At 33.0% G+C, this 15,979-nt stretch overlaps 1 protein-coding gene across 12 annotated transcripts in view; it reads right to left on the bottom strand.

The window, feature by feature from the left end:
• Nucleotides 1-15,979, bottom strand: part of CHD9 (chromodomain helicase DNA binding protein 9) — a 230,703-nt gene that overhangs the window by 81,494 nt on the left and 133,230 nt on the right. For all 12 annotated transcript variants that reach the window (XM_070613643.1, XM_070613642.1, XM_070613640.1 and 9 more), the window contains 5 exons: nucleotides 6,313-6,424; nucleotides 2,447-2,593; nucleotides 1,431-1,499; nucleotides 1,288-1,343; nucleotides 478-595 (listed from right to left, as the gene is read on the bottom strand). In XM_070613643.1, the coding sequence (XP_070469744.1) occupies nucleotides 478-595; nucleotides 1,288-1,343; nucleotides 1,431-1,499; nucleotides 2,447-2,593; nucleotides 6,313-6,424 (502 nt within the window). The remainder of the gene's footprint in view (nucleotides 1-477; nucleotides 596-1,287; nucleotides 1,344-1,430; nucleotides 1,500-2,446; nucleotides 2,594-6,312; nucleotides 6,425-15,979) is intronic.

Here is a 15,979-nt window from a genome sequence, read left to right as displayed (position 1 = left end):
TCTTAGAGTAGGAAGAGACATGAAACTAATTAGTGAGGCCTAGATAGGTAAATGGATTATTCCAATGATTCTAAAAGATCATACACACACAAAACTGGTATAGAAAATACGCAATATATTTCATGCACTGAAAAATCTTATTTTCCACTTATTTGCTACATTACCATTTCCTTACTTGAATAACTTCACTGATAAAATTCTTTGAGATATTAACACACCCACATTCAATTCGAAGTATTGAAATACACACTAATTTAAAAATACAAGAGTTATCTACCACTGTGAATTATCAGTGTCTGTTTCAGCTAGCTTCCAAGCTAAAATTGGGGAAAGAAAATTACTATATGTAACTAGCATTTATATTCAAATATCAAAGTTGAAAGCCTAAGACTTAAAATGAATAGTAAGTTTTTATAAATACTACTGCACGTGTTCAGAGTTCAACACAAAATAGTTTCATTAATTTCTTTTTCTTACGTCTGCAAAAAAATGTGCTCTTTGTGCTTGTCTCAATTTGAATCGTTTGATTTTCTGCTGGATCCTTTTATCTTTCAAAAGCTGCTGTTCTGTGGCCCACTCACAGTGAAGATAGGAGCTAAAATTTTTGTAAAAGTAATATATTAGAATGATATAGAAAACCATGTTTTGGTTTTTTTAGATTTATTTTTAATCATAGCATCCAATATGAAATATTATCTTCAACTTTACAAATAGGTAGTTCATCATTTCATTTAATGTCAATAGACTCCATATAATTTCTAAAATAAAGCCATTGTGATCACTACAACCTAAGAAGACTGTAGTCGAAAGGTGTGCAATTTGCCACATAGAAATAGAATGGTAAGCTCAATCATAAGAGGAACAAGATACGATTTATCATTTACTTCTCGATTGTAATAGCTTTCTTAGGATCAGAAAGCTAACTTGTTTTGAAACCAATGTAATTTTCTTTAAAACACTTTCTTTCACTGACGTATAGGAAAAAGTTGGACAAACTCTGAAAAGTTCAACAATAAAAATACAACAAATAATGACTGTAATTTATAAAAGCATATTTTCTAAAGATTCTTACATTTGGGTGTTAATATTTTCTGAAAAAATTCAATTTTAACATGAAAGGTTTTCAAATAGTCTTCATTTTTAATGATTTTTAAGTTCACGCAATAATAAATAATAAAACATTTTAAAATGCAGACTAAATATCATAAATTAACTTAATATATTTAAACATATTAAATTATATTTAAATTAACAGCTTCCTATTATTTTTCTAACTCAAATACTTACTAATTCTTGTATTTTACAAAAAATTCTTCTGTATCAATCATCACTCCAGGTGATATCTAAGAAAGTAAAATCAATAATTATGACTTTAATAATTAATCAGGCCATGGAATATAAAGTGTAAAATGTAATGTACCTATACTTACTTCCTTTTTTACAATTCTAGAAGATAATATTTTGTCCACAATTGCAGCATCTTCTTCACTTGGATTCTCCTATGGAGGGGAAGAAAGAAAATATGATGGCACATTCTGAATATTCCTTTAGTTGCCACTTTGTATGTTTATGAATACACTAAAATTCAACAAACATTTATTTAGCACACGTGCCAGGCACCATGTTAAATGTTAGGAATACAAAAATAGAAAAAGAAACTATTGTTATTATTGTCCTAATCATCACATGCTGCATCATCATCATCGTAAACATATTCTGCTTTTTAATGTGCCAGCCATTATTCTAAGCACTTCACACATATTAACTAATTTAATTCTTGCAACTATACTATGAGGGAGATATTACTATATTCTCCATTTTATAGATTAGGAAGCTCAGGCATGGAGAAGAGAAGTACTTGCCTAACATGTCAGAAATCACTCAGCTGGCGGATGAGTGGTTGGTTCACAATCCAGATATGGGAGATTAAAAGAATTATACAAAGAGGAAAATGCATATGCAAAGACACAGAGGTGTCAAAACATGGCATTTGGGCAACTACATTCATAAAGCCAGAGGATAGAGTACTTGCAGAGAAGTAGCAGAAGATAAGGCCAAAAAATCCATACAAAAGGCTTTATATGCTGTGCTAATCATTATTTTTGTAAGACTTGGGAAACTATTAGAGGAGTTCTCAGTAGAAAAGTACTGTGATCAGGCTTGTAATTTAGATACATTCTGCAGATAAAATAGAGTTTGGAGGAGTTTCAAGAATATATGTCTAGGAGGTGGAAAATAAAGTGACAAATTGGACGAAGAAGCAAAGGGAAAAAAAAGATGAATTCCTAGGTTTTTGATCTTAATAACTTACAGTTCTAAAACTACAATATGGAATCCAGAAGGAAAAGTTGGAGCAGGTTTTAAGGAGGAAAGATAATGAGAGGGTTTTATTCTAAGAATTTATATTGGTTTAAAGCATTTTGTAGTCATAATCCCAAATTCTTACCACAAATAACTGTAAAGGCTGTTCACCAGGTAAAGGAACTGAATTCTTTTTTATTTTCATAGAGCCTTTAACCTCTTCTTCAGATTGTTTCCCTTCTGCATCTTCTGCATATTTTTTTCTTTTAATTTGTCGATTTGATCTTCTTTTCTGTAATGAACCATAAGGATCATATTTATATGATTTATTTTAAAGGACAGATTCTAAAAATGATTACTCCTAGTGTGGCAATTTTGTACATTAAATTTCCAAAACTGTATTCAACATTCATCTTTTCTCATTTTTCCTTTTAAATAAAGGAAGATTATAATTTGCCCTTTGTCACAGGCTTAAAGTCTTTAGTTTTACTTCCTAATGTTCCAAATAACAAAGATCAGTAATACCTTTATTACTTTTCTTTAGAAATTGTTGAGAATAAAACGATTTGTTTTATTTAACTATTTCACACCTTGGGAAAAAGATATTTTATTAGTAATATCTTTATGCTTTATTACCTTTCTTTATAAACTATTGTTAAGAAGAGTAAAAAGGTATGTGTTTTATTTAGCTATTTCATAGGTTAGGCAACATATTTTAAACTATTAACACTTGCACAGTTTTTGCCCAAAATCTAAAAAGTGCATCAAATGAATACTGGTTAAATAATTAATCAGGGGCAAAAAACTAGAAGAAGAAACTAAGTAATATTTGTTACAAAACCCACGAGCTTGTGTTTAAAACAGTATAGAACAAAATAATGTAAAATGTTTTAAAAGAGATACACAAAATAATAAAATATTAAATCTACCAAATAATTAAATGTGAATAAAGGAGGAACCACTGTTTTACTAACTTTCCTAGCTTCCCTTAAAAATAAAGAACATCACTGTCATAAAAACAGAAGTAGGCCTTTTAAAAAGTATTGCATGTAATAACAATTTTTAAATAATCTACGTAATTTAAAATCAGGTATCAAATACACATGGCTTTACTTACCTCCCTAAATATCTAATATTTGATGTTCCCACTATAAAAACAAAATCTCATATTGGTTGGAAAATCCCAAAGAATTTAGCTTTGCTTTTTTCTGCCTCCCCAAAATCTCACGGGTAGAGGCATCTCAGGCAACTGCTCTATTGCTCAACATTTGGTAAATCCATCCCTTCTTCCTTTTTCTATTCCATTTTCTTCTATATATTTAGTAACTCTCATGACATCTCCCCAAAATGTAACCAGCAAAATAACCCATGTGTTCTCCTTTTGGTTTCTGCCAATGTCTTCAATTTGGTAGGTCATTTATATTTCCATAGCCATGACAAAAATGGCTCAATTAGTGCAGCGGTATGGGGCCAAACTGTTACTTGCATCCAGAAAGGTTGCACTGGCCTTTAATGTACTTCTGACTCTTTCTCTTGAGTAGTAATATAGTGAGAGAAAGAAAGGCACTAATATGGTAAGTTAGCTCAGCCAAATGTAGCAGACAAGTCCACAGCTCATTTAGGATGGGTCACCATCTCTTGGCCACGAAGACATTTACATTTTCAAAACTCAACGTAACACTTTTGTTAATACGGGAGACAGGAACGTGGCATATAAAAATTATTATAAAAGGACTTCTAGAAACCCAATTTTCCCACATCCTATTTTGAAAAATCTGTGAAACACTTATTATTTTCTTGCGGGGGGAGGAATTCTATGGATCTCTAATCTAATACTAGGCAAAGGAATGTTTAGAGATCTGTTACTGGCACCATACAGTTCTGAATGTTCAAGAATAGTTTAATAATCAACAGTGACATTATTATTCTAACAATAACATGTATTACCAATGCTATGTCTGAGTGGGAATAAATCTTCTAAATAATCAAGCTTGAGAACAATTCAGCATACTTTTAGAAGATTCTGTTAGATGTTTGCAACATTAAAATTTCCTTTCTGGTCACTTAGGTATCTATTAGTACTTTGAAATGCTTCACTTAAATCTTTAGTAAATAGTAAGCGAGTGGTCTAAAAGAATCCTTTGAACTCACAAAAGTGTACATTTAGTTAATTCTTCACAAGATAGAATGAAAGCCACTCATTTACTGCTTCCTCATCATATGAAGACTTTACCAGTCTAAAAGGTTAATTTAAAAGTCTATGAGTTATAAGATTATAGCTGATTTCACCATAAATTATGTTTCACTAGAGCATATATTACACATTAGGCAAAGACAAACAGGGTGCCACTCTCACCAAATATCTTTCTCTGTCATACAATATCTCTACTACTTAAAAAAAAAGCAACCAAAAAAACCTAATTTGATGTCCACATTTTGGGCTAATGTGCTTTTTTCTGGCTTTGTTTCTCCATAATGTTTTTCAAAGTACAATTTAAAATACTGACAAAATCTTTCTTCAAACGTATTTTTTCTAGCTTTTTTCTTCTCATGTCTTAAAGGCTGAAGACATATCAGTCCACAGCACTTGACACAGAGGTCAGAAATATTATGTTTTTTAAGCATATATTTTTGATGACTAATTTTTTAATGACTAATACTTCATTACGATAATAACATATTACCTATTTCTCATAATAATCCTAACAGAATCTGCTGAAGGGGCTTTTGAAAAAAAATTTAAGTCTCTAAAAAGGGTCAGACCATTGAACTACTCTCTACTAAGATTAAAAGGTAAAAAATTAAATGTCAGATTAACATTTTTAGATTTCCAAACCTTAAGATTAAATTACTTTTCAAGCCTTCAAAACTTGGCAATCCATTGTGGTTGAAAGCTACATGGACCTTTCTATCATTTATTTATATAATGAAACATTTAAATATACCAATAATATAGATTTAACATTGTTTATTAGAAAATATTTTTTTCCTTCTCATTTTTCTGTGTTAAATGAACACATCTGTCAAACAACCTATAATACTACAGTGACAGGTATGGAAGAAATGTGCATGTTAACCTATTCTATCATTTCATTGTTTGGTAATTACATGATAGAAAAATGGCCAGCATTATTCTAGTAAAAATTAAAGTAAATTTTCTCACGTTTAATTATAAGTTTGCCTAAGTTACTGATGACATGTGAAGAAAAAGCCAGGCCATATAATATGAGGAGCTTCAGTCACTGCCCTTACCTCAACTCTTGCAGCAGCCCAGGAGCCTTGAGCCACTACTCTCCCATTGGATAAGAAGCTGCATAAGGAAGAAGAAAGGCCATTCAGGGGCTTTCTGGCCCCATAATTCAACAACTGCCACCACCCCTACGGCCTATAGGTCATACTTTAATTATTGGAGAGCAGAGGGTGGCCTGAATTATTATGACCTTCATTATATATATATTTTTTAACTTCACAAGCTTATTTTGAATATCCACCTATTCACAAATTTTTTTAAAAAAGGCAAAATGCACAGTATTTTTGTTTGCAGTAGGGGATTTTTAATATAATTGTTTTTGACAGAAGCAGACCAAAGGAATTATCTCTAGGGATGATTCAATCCATTTGCTTTATCATTTGTATGTGATTTTAAAAATTAATATCTCCATCATTAAATTTATTCAGAAGTACTTTATAAGTACAGGATAATAACAGCAGATACTTCTCCATACTAAAAGCCATCAGGGACTTTGGATTGTTACTTAACCTCTCTGGGCTTCAGTTTCATTATCTGAAATACGAGGGGTTTGGAGAGGATATGTAAGTTTCCTCCCAGGTCTAACATTCTATGGTAATACTAGTAGGAGCATATTGTAATAATGCTGTCATATACATTCTACCATACAATAAAATGTATTTTCACTATTAAACTACAGTATGAATATCCATAAAGCAGTATTATGCTATCTAAATAATTCTACCAGTGCTTCATTTCTCAGAAAAAATTTTAATACTCACTTGAGAATCTTCCTCTTTGAGTGTATGCTGTGGCATCTGCTCTGCATCAGATATCTCATCTGAAGACTCATTCTTTCTTTTTTGTTTCTTACCCAACGTAATAATGAGTTTGCTGTTTCAAGAGAAAAAGAGTAAACAGTAAGAACTCTTTGCATTTTTCCATTTTTGCTCAAATTAAGATTGTCAGGATAAACTTTCTTCCATTTTATATCTCTTGAATGTTCAACCAAAGATGATAATTATCATGAAATCCAAAAATACTTTTTCAAAACAAAAACTGTATTCTAATGGAACAAATACAGACCAATATACAGTTAACAATTTCTAAGCACGGCAAGGCAGTCAAGTTCTATCACATGTTTCTTAGGCTCAATATTATTTTTCATGGGCAAAATGTCAGGTGATGTAACTATAATTAGTAATTAATTCATTTTTTATTATCTTATATATTTGGAATGAGGGATTTTTTTCCTTCTACCTCTTCCTAAACACAAATTCTACTTAATGTCCTTGAATCCTACCTATTCCCTAAAAGCCTCTACCTCTTTCTACCTACAGTAATTTCTCCTTTACTTAAAATACTCTTAACAATTAATTGTTCTTTAATTATTTCATTTATGTTAAGGTTTATCTTAGCTAGAGTATACATTCCTAGAGAGTAAAAACTTCCTTTTACTTTTTTGTGTGTGTGAGGAAGATTGTCGCTGAGCTGCGGCAACCTTCCTCTATTTTATGTGAGATGCCGCCACAGCGTGGCCTGACAAAGTGGTGTGTAGGTCTGCACCGGGATCTGAACCTGCGAACCCCAGGCCGCCAAAGCAGAGCACACAAACTTAACCACTACACCCCTCCTTTTACTTTATATATTTCCAGAATATGTACACGTTTACCTGCCTGTTTTTCTGATGTATCTATGCATATGTTTATGTGTATATATATGTTAATATTTACACACACATAGAAAATACAAATGTCTAAAATGAAAGTATGCTTTTCATTTTTTTTCCTGATCAGAGGTAGAAGTACAGAGCTCCCACATTTCCTCATGTGGTCTAACAGATGGGAGGGCATGATGTTAAAGCACCATACTAATCACAAACTATGCTAATTGCTAACCAAGAAAATTCTATGTTAAAAATCAGTATTCCAAACACAGAAAACTCCCCAAATAGTTTCAGGTATGATAAAGCAAAAAGATATTAGAATGTTTTTTTATTGTGATAAACAGTGGTTTATAACATTATATAAATTTTGGGTGTACATCACTATATTTCGATTTCTGTGTAGATTACATCAGGTTCACCAAAGACTATTTACAATCCATCACCATACACATGTGCCTAATCACCTCTTTTGCCCTCCTCCCTCCCTGCTTTCCCTCTGGTAACCACCAATCCAGTCTCTATCTCTAGGTGTTTAGTAGTTGTTGTTTTTATCTTCTATTTATGAGTGAAACCATATGGTATTTGGCTTTCTCTCTCTGACTTATTTTGCTTAGCATAATACCCTCAAGGTCCATCCATGTAGTCATGAATGGCCAGATTTCATCCCTTTTTTTATGGCTGAGTAGTATTGCACTGTGTATATACCACATCTTTAGCCATTCATCCCTTGATGGGTAGTAGGTTGCCTCCAAGTCTTGAGTAATGTTAATAATGCTGCAGTGAACAGAGGGGTGCATATATCTTTACGCATTCATGTTTTCATTCTTTGGATAAATACTCAGCGGTGGAATAGCTGGATTGCATGGCAGTTCTAGTCTCAAGTTTCTGGGGAATCTCCATATGGTTTTCTATAGTGGCTGCACCAGTTTGCACTCCCAGCAGCAGTGTATGAGCATTCCCTTTTCTCCACATCCTCTCTAACACTTATTTCCTGTCTTGTTAATTAAAGCCATTCTGACAGGTATGGGGTGATACCTCATTGTAGTTTTGATTTGCATTTCCCTGATAATTAGTGATGTTGAACATCTTTTCATGTGCCTACTGGCCATCTGTATATCTTCTTTGGAGAAATGTCTATTCAGATCTTTTGCCCATTTTTTAATTGGGTTTTTTGGAAGATTAGCCCTGAGCCAATCCTCCTCTTTTTGCTGAGGAAGACTGGTCCTGAGCTAACATCCATGCGCATCTTCCTCCACTTTATATGTGGGACACCTACCACAGCATGGCAAGCCAAACGGTGCCATGTCCGCACGCGGGATCCGAACTGGTGAAACCCGGGCCGCCGAAGTGGAATGTGTGTACTTAACTGCTGCACCATTGGGCCGGCCCCTAGTTTTGTTGTTGTTGAGATGTATGAGTTCCTCATATATTTTGGTTATTAACCCCTTATCAGATGTATGCTTTCCAAATATCTTCTCCCAATTGTTAGGTTGTCTTTTTTGTCTTGTTGACGGTTTCCTTTGCTATGCAGAAGCTTTTTGGTTTGTTGTAGTCCCATTTGTTTACTTTTTTCTATTGGTTCCCTTGCCCGATCAGACATGGCACTTGAAAATATGCTGCTGAGACTGATGTCGAAGGGTGCACTGCCTATGTTTGCTTCTAAAAGTTTCATAGTTTCAGGTCTTACATTTAAGTCTTTAGTGAATGTTGAGTTAATTTTTGTGTACGGTGTAAGATAATGGTCTACTTTCATTCTTTCGCATGTGACTGTCCAGTTTCCCTAGCACCATTTATAGAAGAAACTTTCCTTTCTCCCTTGTATGCTCTTGGCTCCCTTGTCGAAAATTAGCTGTCCATTGATGTGTGGGTTAAATCACACTTAAAAAGCTAAAGTGGAAGTTAGCATTGGATGTAAAGTGAACACAAAGGAAGAAGTTCTTATGTTTAAGAAGAGCAAAGGAGGCTTTACAGAAAAGGTAGTTTGAGATAGGAATTGAATGATGAAAGGGAGTTCAACAGGTAGTGAAAGAAGTTGTCGAGCACATTTCAGGTAGGGAGATATCAGAGAAAAATGAGGAGAACAGGCAGTGATAAGAGCATGTCAGGAACATACAGAGTACTGAAGGAGGAAGCAGAGAGACGGCCATCTAGATAGGGTGAAGATTGCAGAAGGCCTTGCATAATATGCAAGGAGTTAACATTTTAGTTTAAGACCAAAGCTCCATAAAGCAGGAATTTAAAAGGAATCTATCTGTCTTGTTTACCATTAACAACAAATGGCACTGAGATATTTCTGAATGAATGAAAAGAAAATAGAGCAATTAGAAGACATGAGAATTTTAAATACAGTCATGTGTTACTTAATGACAGGGAAATGTGTCATTAGGCAATTTGGTTGTTGTGTGAACATTCATGGAGTGCACTTACACAAACCTAGATGGTATAGCCTACCACAAACCTAGGCTATATGGTACTAGTATTATGGGACCACCGTCATCTATGTGGTCTATCATTGACTGAAATGTTGTTATGCAGCACGTGACCATAAATAAGCTCTGGGGCTGTAATGTATAGCATGGTGACTATAGTTAACAATACTGTATTGTATATTTTTAAGTTGCTAAGAGAGATCTTAAACGTTCCCATTGCAAGAAAAAAAATTCTAACTACATGAGGTGATGAATGTTAACTAAACTTACTGCAGTAATAATTTCAAAATATTATGTGGGGGACTGGAATTGGCCACCCCAAGATATGTCTCTTTGGCATGAGGATTATTTTGGGCTGGTTACTTAAAAAAACTGCATACAGGAAAGCAACTCTGAAAAGCAGAATTTACTTACCCTTTGTTAAGAGACATTTACATTGTAAAGGAAATCTCCATCTGTAAAGGTGTCTCCCTCTCCGTACCAGGAAGAAGGGGGGATGACCTTATCTCTAGAAACTCTTAAATCTGCATCTTCTTTACCGTACTTGTCTGGTAATCTCCCGTAACTGATTGCCCCCACCCCCAACAGCCTCCTTCGTCTTTAGCTGAAGATGATATTTAAGGTGGTGGCTTCAGCCATTTTGGCGAGTTGCTCAGGTTGCCTGAGCCTCTCCCATGTATATATTTTATAAAGCTTTGTTTCATTTTCTCCTGTTATTCTGTCTCATGTGAATTTAATTCGTTCTCCGGCCAGAAGAACCCAGAGTGGGTAGAGGAAATGTCTTCCTCCCCTACATACACGTATATCAAATCTATAAATCATGTTGTACATTTTAAATGAATACAATGTTAACATGTCAATTATATCTCAATACAATTGGGGGAAAAAGAAGTTTAAGCAAGAGAGCAATGCAACTAGAAGGAAGCGAAATGCAAGGCAGGGAAATCAGTGATAACGGAAATGACAATTCAAGTGAGAGATGAAAAGTGCAATATAAGGCCATGGCAATGTGCACGAAGAGGTAAAGAAAGATACAATTTTTTATTTTGGAAGCAGAACCAATAGGACTTGGTTATTGACTGGATGGCTAGATGTGAGGTCAGAAAAAAATTCTAGAATGATTTATTCCCAGGTTATTCTTGTATTGGTATGATTATATTACCTTCAACAGGATAATGGTAATTCTTACTTGGTATCTCACCTGCACTCTTCTCAGTATGTGAAGAAAGTAAGTAAGAGTAAAAATATAGCTTATGTTGGAACCAGGAAATCAGAGGAAGCACAAAAAGACATTCTGAAACAACATTAAGGAACTAACCACTATGGTTAGTTCCTCCCCCTTCTGGTCCCTTTTCCTTACTCTGGTTTCCTTGCTAAAATAAAAGTCTCTCTTGAGGTCATATCAGATACCACATGATCTTGCTCTTCCTCCGTCTCATCACAGTTCTCAAAAGAAGTTCTCTATGCTGACTGTTTCAGTTTCATTCCTCAACCCACTATAATCTGAACTCTTAAAACCATTTTTCATATTCAGAGCTTCTATTTATTCAGTGTTTACTAAGTCAGCCTCTGCTGACTTTACATGCATTCTCTCACTTGATGTTTATACAATTCTGAAAAGGCAAATATTGTTATTTTATAAGAAGAGGAAATTGAGGCTTAGAGAAATTAAATAACTTGTTTAAAGTCACACCAATAGTAAGAATAGAGATAGAAATTAAGTATGCCTCACTCCAAAGCTTGAACTCCTAATGTCTAAGGCCACAAATGATCTTTCTAATGCCAAATCCAATAGAAATTTAAAAAGTTTTATCTACCAGCATATAACTAATTACTTTTTCTTTTTCTGCACCCTTTTTCCTCCATGAAATAAGACTCTTCTGGTTCTCACTAAACTTCTTTCCCTCCTCTTGCTCCACCTATTCTTAGTATCTGGTTTTCAGCAGGATTCAGCCCTGGACAACTCTTTCCTGCCAGTCCCGTAAACTTTGGTACTTTTCTCAAAGTTCTGTCTTCAGCCTTCTTCCCTCTCCATATACTAGGAGATTTAACTGAATCTATTCTTAACTACCACTTAGAAGATTCTAAAATCTCTTATCTCTAGTTCAGAGCTTTCCCCCAAGCTTCAGATTTATAAATCGTTTACTGGATATATACATATGGATATCCCACAGATATCAGAATCTCAAAATGCCCCCAAATGCCAGCTCTCATTTTTCCTAAACCTAATAGTCCACTAATATTAAAGTATAATGTAAATTGAGAAAAGCACACATCAAAAGAGTACAGCTCAGTGAATTTTCTCAGATGAACATAAATATGTAGCCAACTTCAAGATCAAGAAATAAGACATCATTAGTTTCCCAGAAGTCTCCTCCTATGCCTCCTCTTCCATTAACAACCTCCTCCTAAGGGGAACCACTATGCTGATTGCGATTACTTAATACAACCTAAGGCACTTGTGTAGATGATTTTCAATGGTAAGGTCAGGGATAACCCTAAGAAAAATTAGGTAGTAGAGATATATATTTGATGCATTCCTTCATTTGCTATTCATCTTCAAACCTAAATCCATGTGTTAGACTAGTCTGTAGATGAGAACAAGCTAGTAAAAGGAAAGTTTAGTTACATAAATAACAATTTCCTATGAAACACAAATCAAGGTCTGTTAATACTCTTCAATATATTCCTTACAAAGGCATCTTCTCGGTGTTGGGTAGCCAAATGATTTATGTGAAATACATTTTGATACAGGATCTATGTGGCTGCTTAAAGGCTCACATCCCACTGAATAAACTTCAATGAAATCAGAAGCAGAAATATTTAAATCTTTTTGCATTTATGAATAACTATGAAGAGCTTCGATTGTTCCTGTCTAGTGGTATAAGGTAATTAAATGAGAACTCTCTAAGGACAGTGGACCAAGCTGCTTAAACATTATTTTTATAGATAAATATTGCCTAAATCTCTAGAAAAGAAATACTAATAAGTGTTGCCAAATCAATCTTAAACACTCAGCCTTCTTGGTGAAGGGGTGTAGGTTAGATAAAAATGTTTGCCATAATATCTTAGATAAACCTTTATTATATTAATTTGGAAAATGTACTGTAAAAAAATATTTATTTTTTTTAATTTTCCATACATTCTGTATTTTCTTTCAATATTGTTCTATAGGCCCAGAATAGCATCTTATTTCATAAACTTATTAACCAGTCTTAACCCATTCAAAAGTCTTTTTCAAATCCTAACTTTCTAAGAGATATTTCAGATATAGTAGTTTCCTATTAAACCTTTCAAAGTCCAAAACATTTACACTTGTCCTTTCTGTTCAAAAAAGGTACATTTCCATGGTAGGAAAAAAGTTGATTCTAAAACCTGGAGTCATTATTTACTGACAAAATTCTGAGTAAAAAAGAGATATATTTTAGGATTTAAAAACTAGGGTTACTTACATAGAACACTGATTCTTGGAAACAATGAAGTTGCATCAGTTTATTCTAAGTTCTAAAATGGTATATAGGTGACACTACGAAGGGGAACAAAAATTAGGTTGGTATTGGTTAGTAATTCCTAAATGTGTGGTGAGTAAGGCTTCATTAGAAGGCTGTCTGTTAAAAATAGAGATGCCTAGTTAGAAAAGATGAGATAAACCCAAATTGAGAGACATAACTGGCCAATATGCTTCAAAATTGAAAATATCATAAAAAACAAAGACTTCAGAACTGCCTCAAATTAGAGGAGTGTAAGGAGACATGACAGCAAAATGAAATGAAGGATCTGAAATGGAACCCGGCCAAGAAAAATGGTACAACTGACAAAATTTCCATGAGGTCTCTAAATAAGTTAATAGCATTTCGTAAGTGTTTACTTCCTGGTTTTGATAACTGTGTTTTCGTTACACAAGATGTTAATTTTGAGGAAGCTTGGTGAAGAGCCTAAGGGAACTCTGCCCTAGTTTTGCAAGTCTAAGATCAGTTCAGAATAAAAAGTAAAAAAATACAGATTTGTAGGTCTTAATCCCAGGATTCTGATCTACTAAGTGGGACTCTACTAAGACTTCTAAGAAATTCTGAGAGATTCTTATGTTCAACAGGCTTTGGAACCACTGGCTGAGAAACGTACAGAAAACTCTATGGACAAATATTCAGGATAATACAACTATTTTACATTTATAGAACACAAAATATCAAAGTGCTTTTGCCTACAATCTCTCAATTGATCTTGAGAAAAACTGTGAGATAGGCAAGGCAGGTGCTGCTCCCATTATACTAACAGGGAAAACTTCAGCTCCAAAAAAATGAAATAAAGTGCCAAAGTCACAAATTTAGTAAAAGATAATAAATGTCTCTTTATTCCTAGTCTACTACTTCCAACATATCTTACTGATTTTAAAATAAAATGATTATACTACAACCAGTCAATAGATATTTAATATCAATAAACATAATTTAATGAATAAAGAGAAATATAAAACTATATTATCTTTTAGTAAATTATTAAGGTTGAAGATTATCTGACTTTCGAACAACCAGAAATTTCTATTGCTAGTACAATGACAAATGATAGCTGTAAATTTTATCTGAAGAAAATTAGATGATCCCAAAGCAGAAAAAGTAAAATAAAATCACTTAAGTAAAATACTCAATTACCAAAGAGCATTCCATTCTTCCATCTTGGATCACAAAGAGTTCACTACATTAATTGTAAAATTAAATTTCATAAAAATACAACAAAAATTTCATCATAGATACATTCTTCAAATAACCTGATAGTTTGCTATTCTTAGAAATATCACTAAAGCAATACAGAATATATTAATAATAAAGGCTTTATGCAAGTTTTGTTTTTTTAAAACATTAAAGAGATCTGTTATCAATGTTAGCAGACTGCAGCAACAGATATTAAGGCAAGCAAAAGAACTAAATATCAAAACATAGCTTGTTTCAGACAGCAAAGGGCAATTTAAAACTAAGTATAAATTTGAAATGTTAATTCATCTGATAAGTACAGGCACTAGAAAACCTCAGTGTTTATACTTGATGTCTATATTTGATTTTCAGATGTAATTTATGCACTCATCTAAATCCTGCCCACATGTTATTAGTAGAGGCTGTGTAACAAGCTGCGTTCTACACAGTGTCAATCTGTAATTGCCCCCTGTTGATTCTCTCATTGCAATAATTGGACAAACAATGAATCTTATCCAATTAGTCCATTTGTTGTAATTAATGCATCCAATTCATCATAAGGGAAGGAAACAAGCAAAAATACTATTTCACATTATAATTTTTTTCTTTGCAAGTCGAGTGAAAGACACTGAGGCTATTTTTAAAGTCATCAAATATAAACTTTCTTTTTTAAAGAAACACATTTAATTTGGTGAAATTACTCCAGTTTAAGATTCAACTCAAGACTCGAGCCTAAACTCATGTGGGAAAAAATAATCTGTTTTAAAAGAATTCTTCATTTTAGTTAATCCTCAAATTTGTGAAAGTAACGTTGTATCATAAACTCTTGGTAACTTGGACTATAAATTCCTTCCTGTTAAGGATGGACATCATTCTTTTCAAAAAGTTGAATTCACCAAGTTCTTTCATTGCTACTAAGAACACAAGTACTAAGTATTAATCATAATCAATATATTTATCAGCCCAGTTTAATTCTTAATCTTAAACAAGTTTCTTCTTTTAAAAAAAAGTAAATGGTCTTTACGTTAAAAAATATTGACAAAGTAGGAACATTAAAATTAAATAGTTTACTTTAGTGGTTCTAAGATACACATTTTTTGCATATATTCACATCTATGAAATCAAGACTCACCTAATAACCGAAGGATATATCATAGTTTTAACTGGCAATATTTTTTTTTTCTTACTGACATAAAATTTTTTTTTCTTACTGACATAAAAATAATGGTGTGTCTTATAATCAACGACATCCTAGATTCAATGAAATAGAGCACATTGTTTGCTAATGTATAAACCCTACTAACACATTTTATGTAAAGGTATACTTCTTAAAAATGGAACTGTAAATCTTAAATTCATAACAATAAAAACTGTATATATCAATTCTTTTGCAGATGAATATGTTTCAGATTTTCACTGAGTTTAAGTTTAGATGCAAGGAGTGAAATCAATAAAACATTTTATCTGCTTGGTATTTAAAAATTATAGAAATATAGAGATTACCAATAGCATAGAATTAATAATTAGAAATACATAATAAATTGATACTACAAATTTTTCAAACTGCTTTTTGATCGTATGCCAAGAAACAATTAATTACTACATTTATATTTTACCCAAACAGATATTAAATTCCTATGATTCTGAATATTTGCAATCAGAGTCT

This window comes from Equus przewalskii, chromosome 3, assembly GCF_037783145.1.
Source record: "Equus przewalskii isolate Varuska chromosome 3, EquPr2, whole genome shotgun sequence".
In the NCBI taxonomy this organism is placed as follows: Eukaryota; Metazoa; Chordata; class Mammalia; order Perissodactyla; family Equidae; genus Equus; species Equus przewalskii.
Note: the sequence above shows the minus strand (reverse complement) of the source record. Positions and strands in the feature narration are given on the sequence as shown.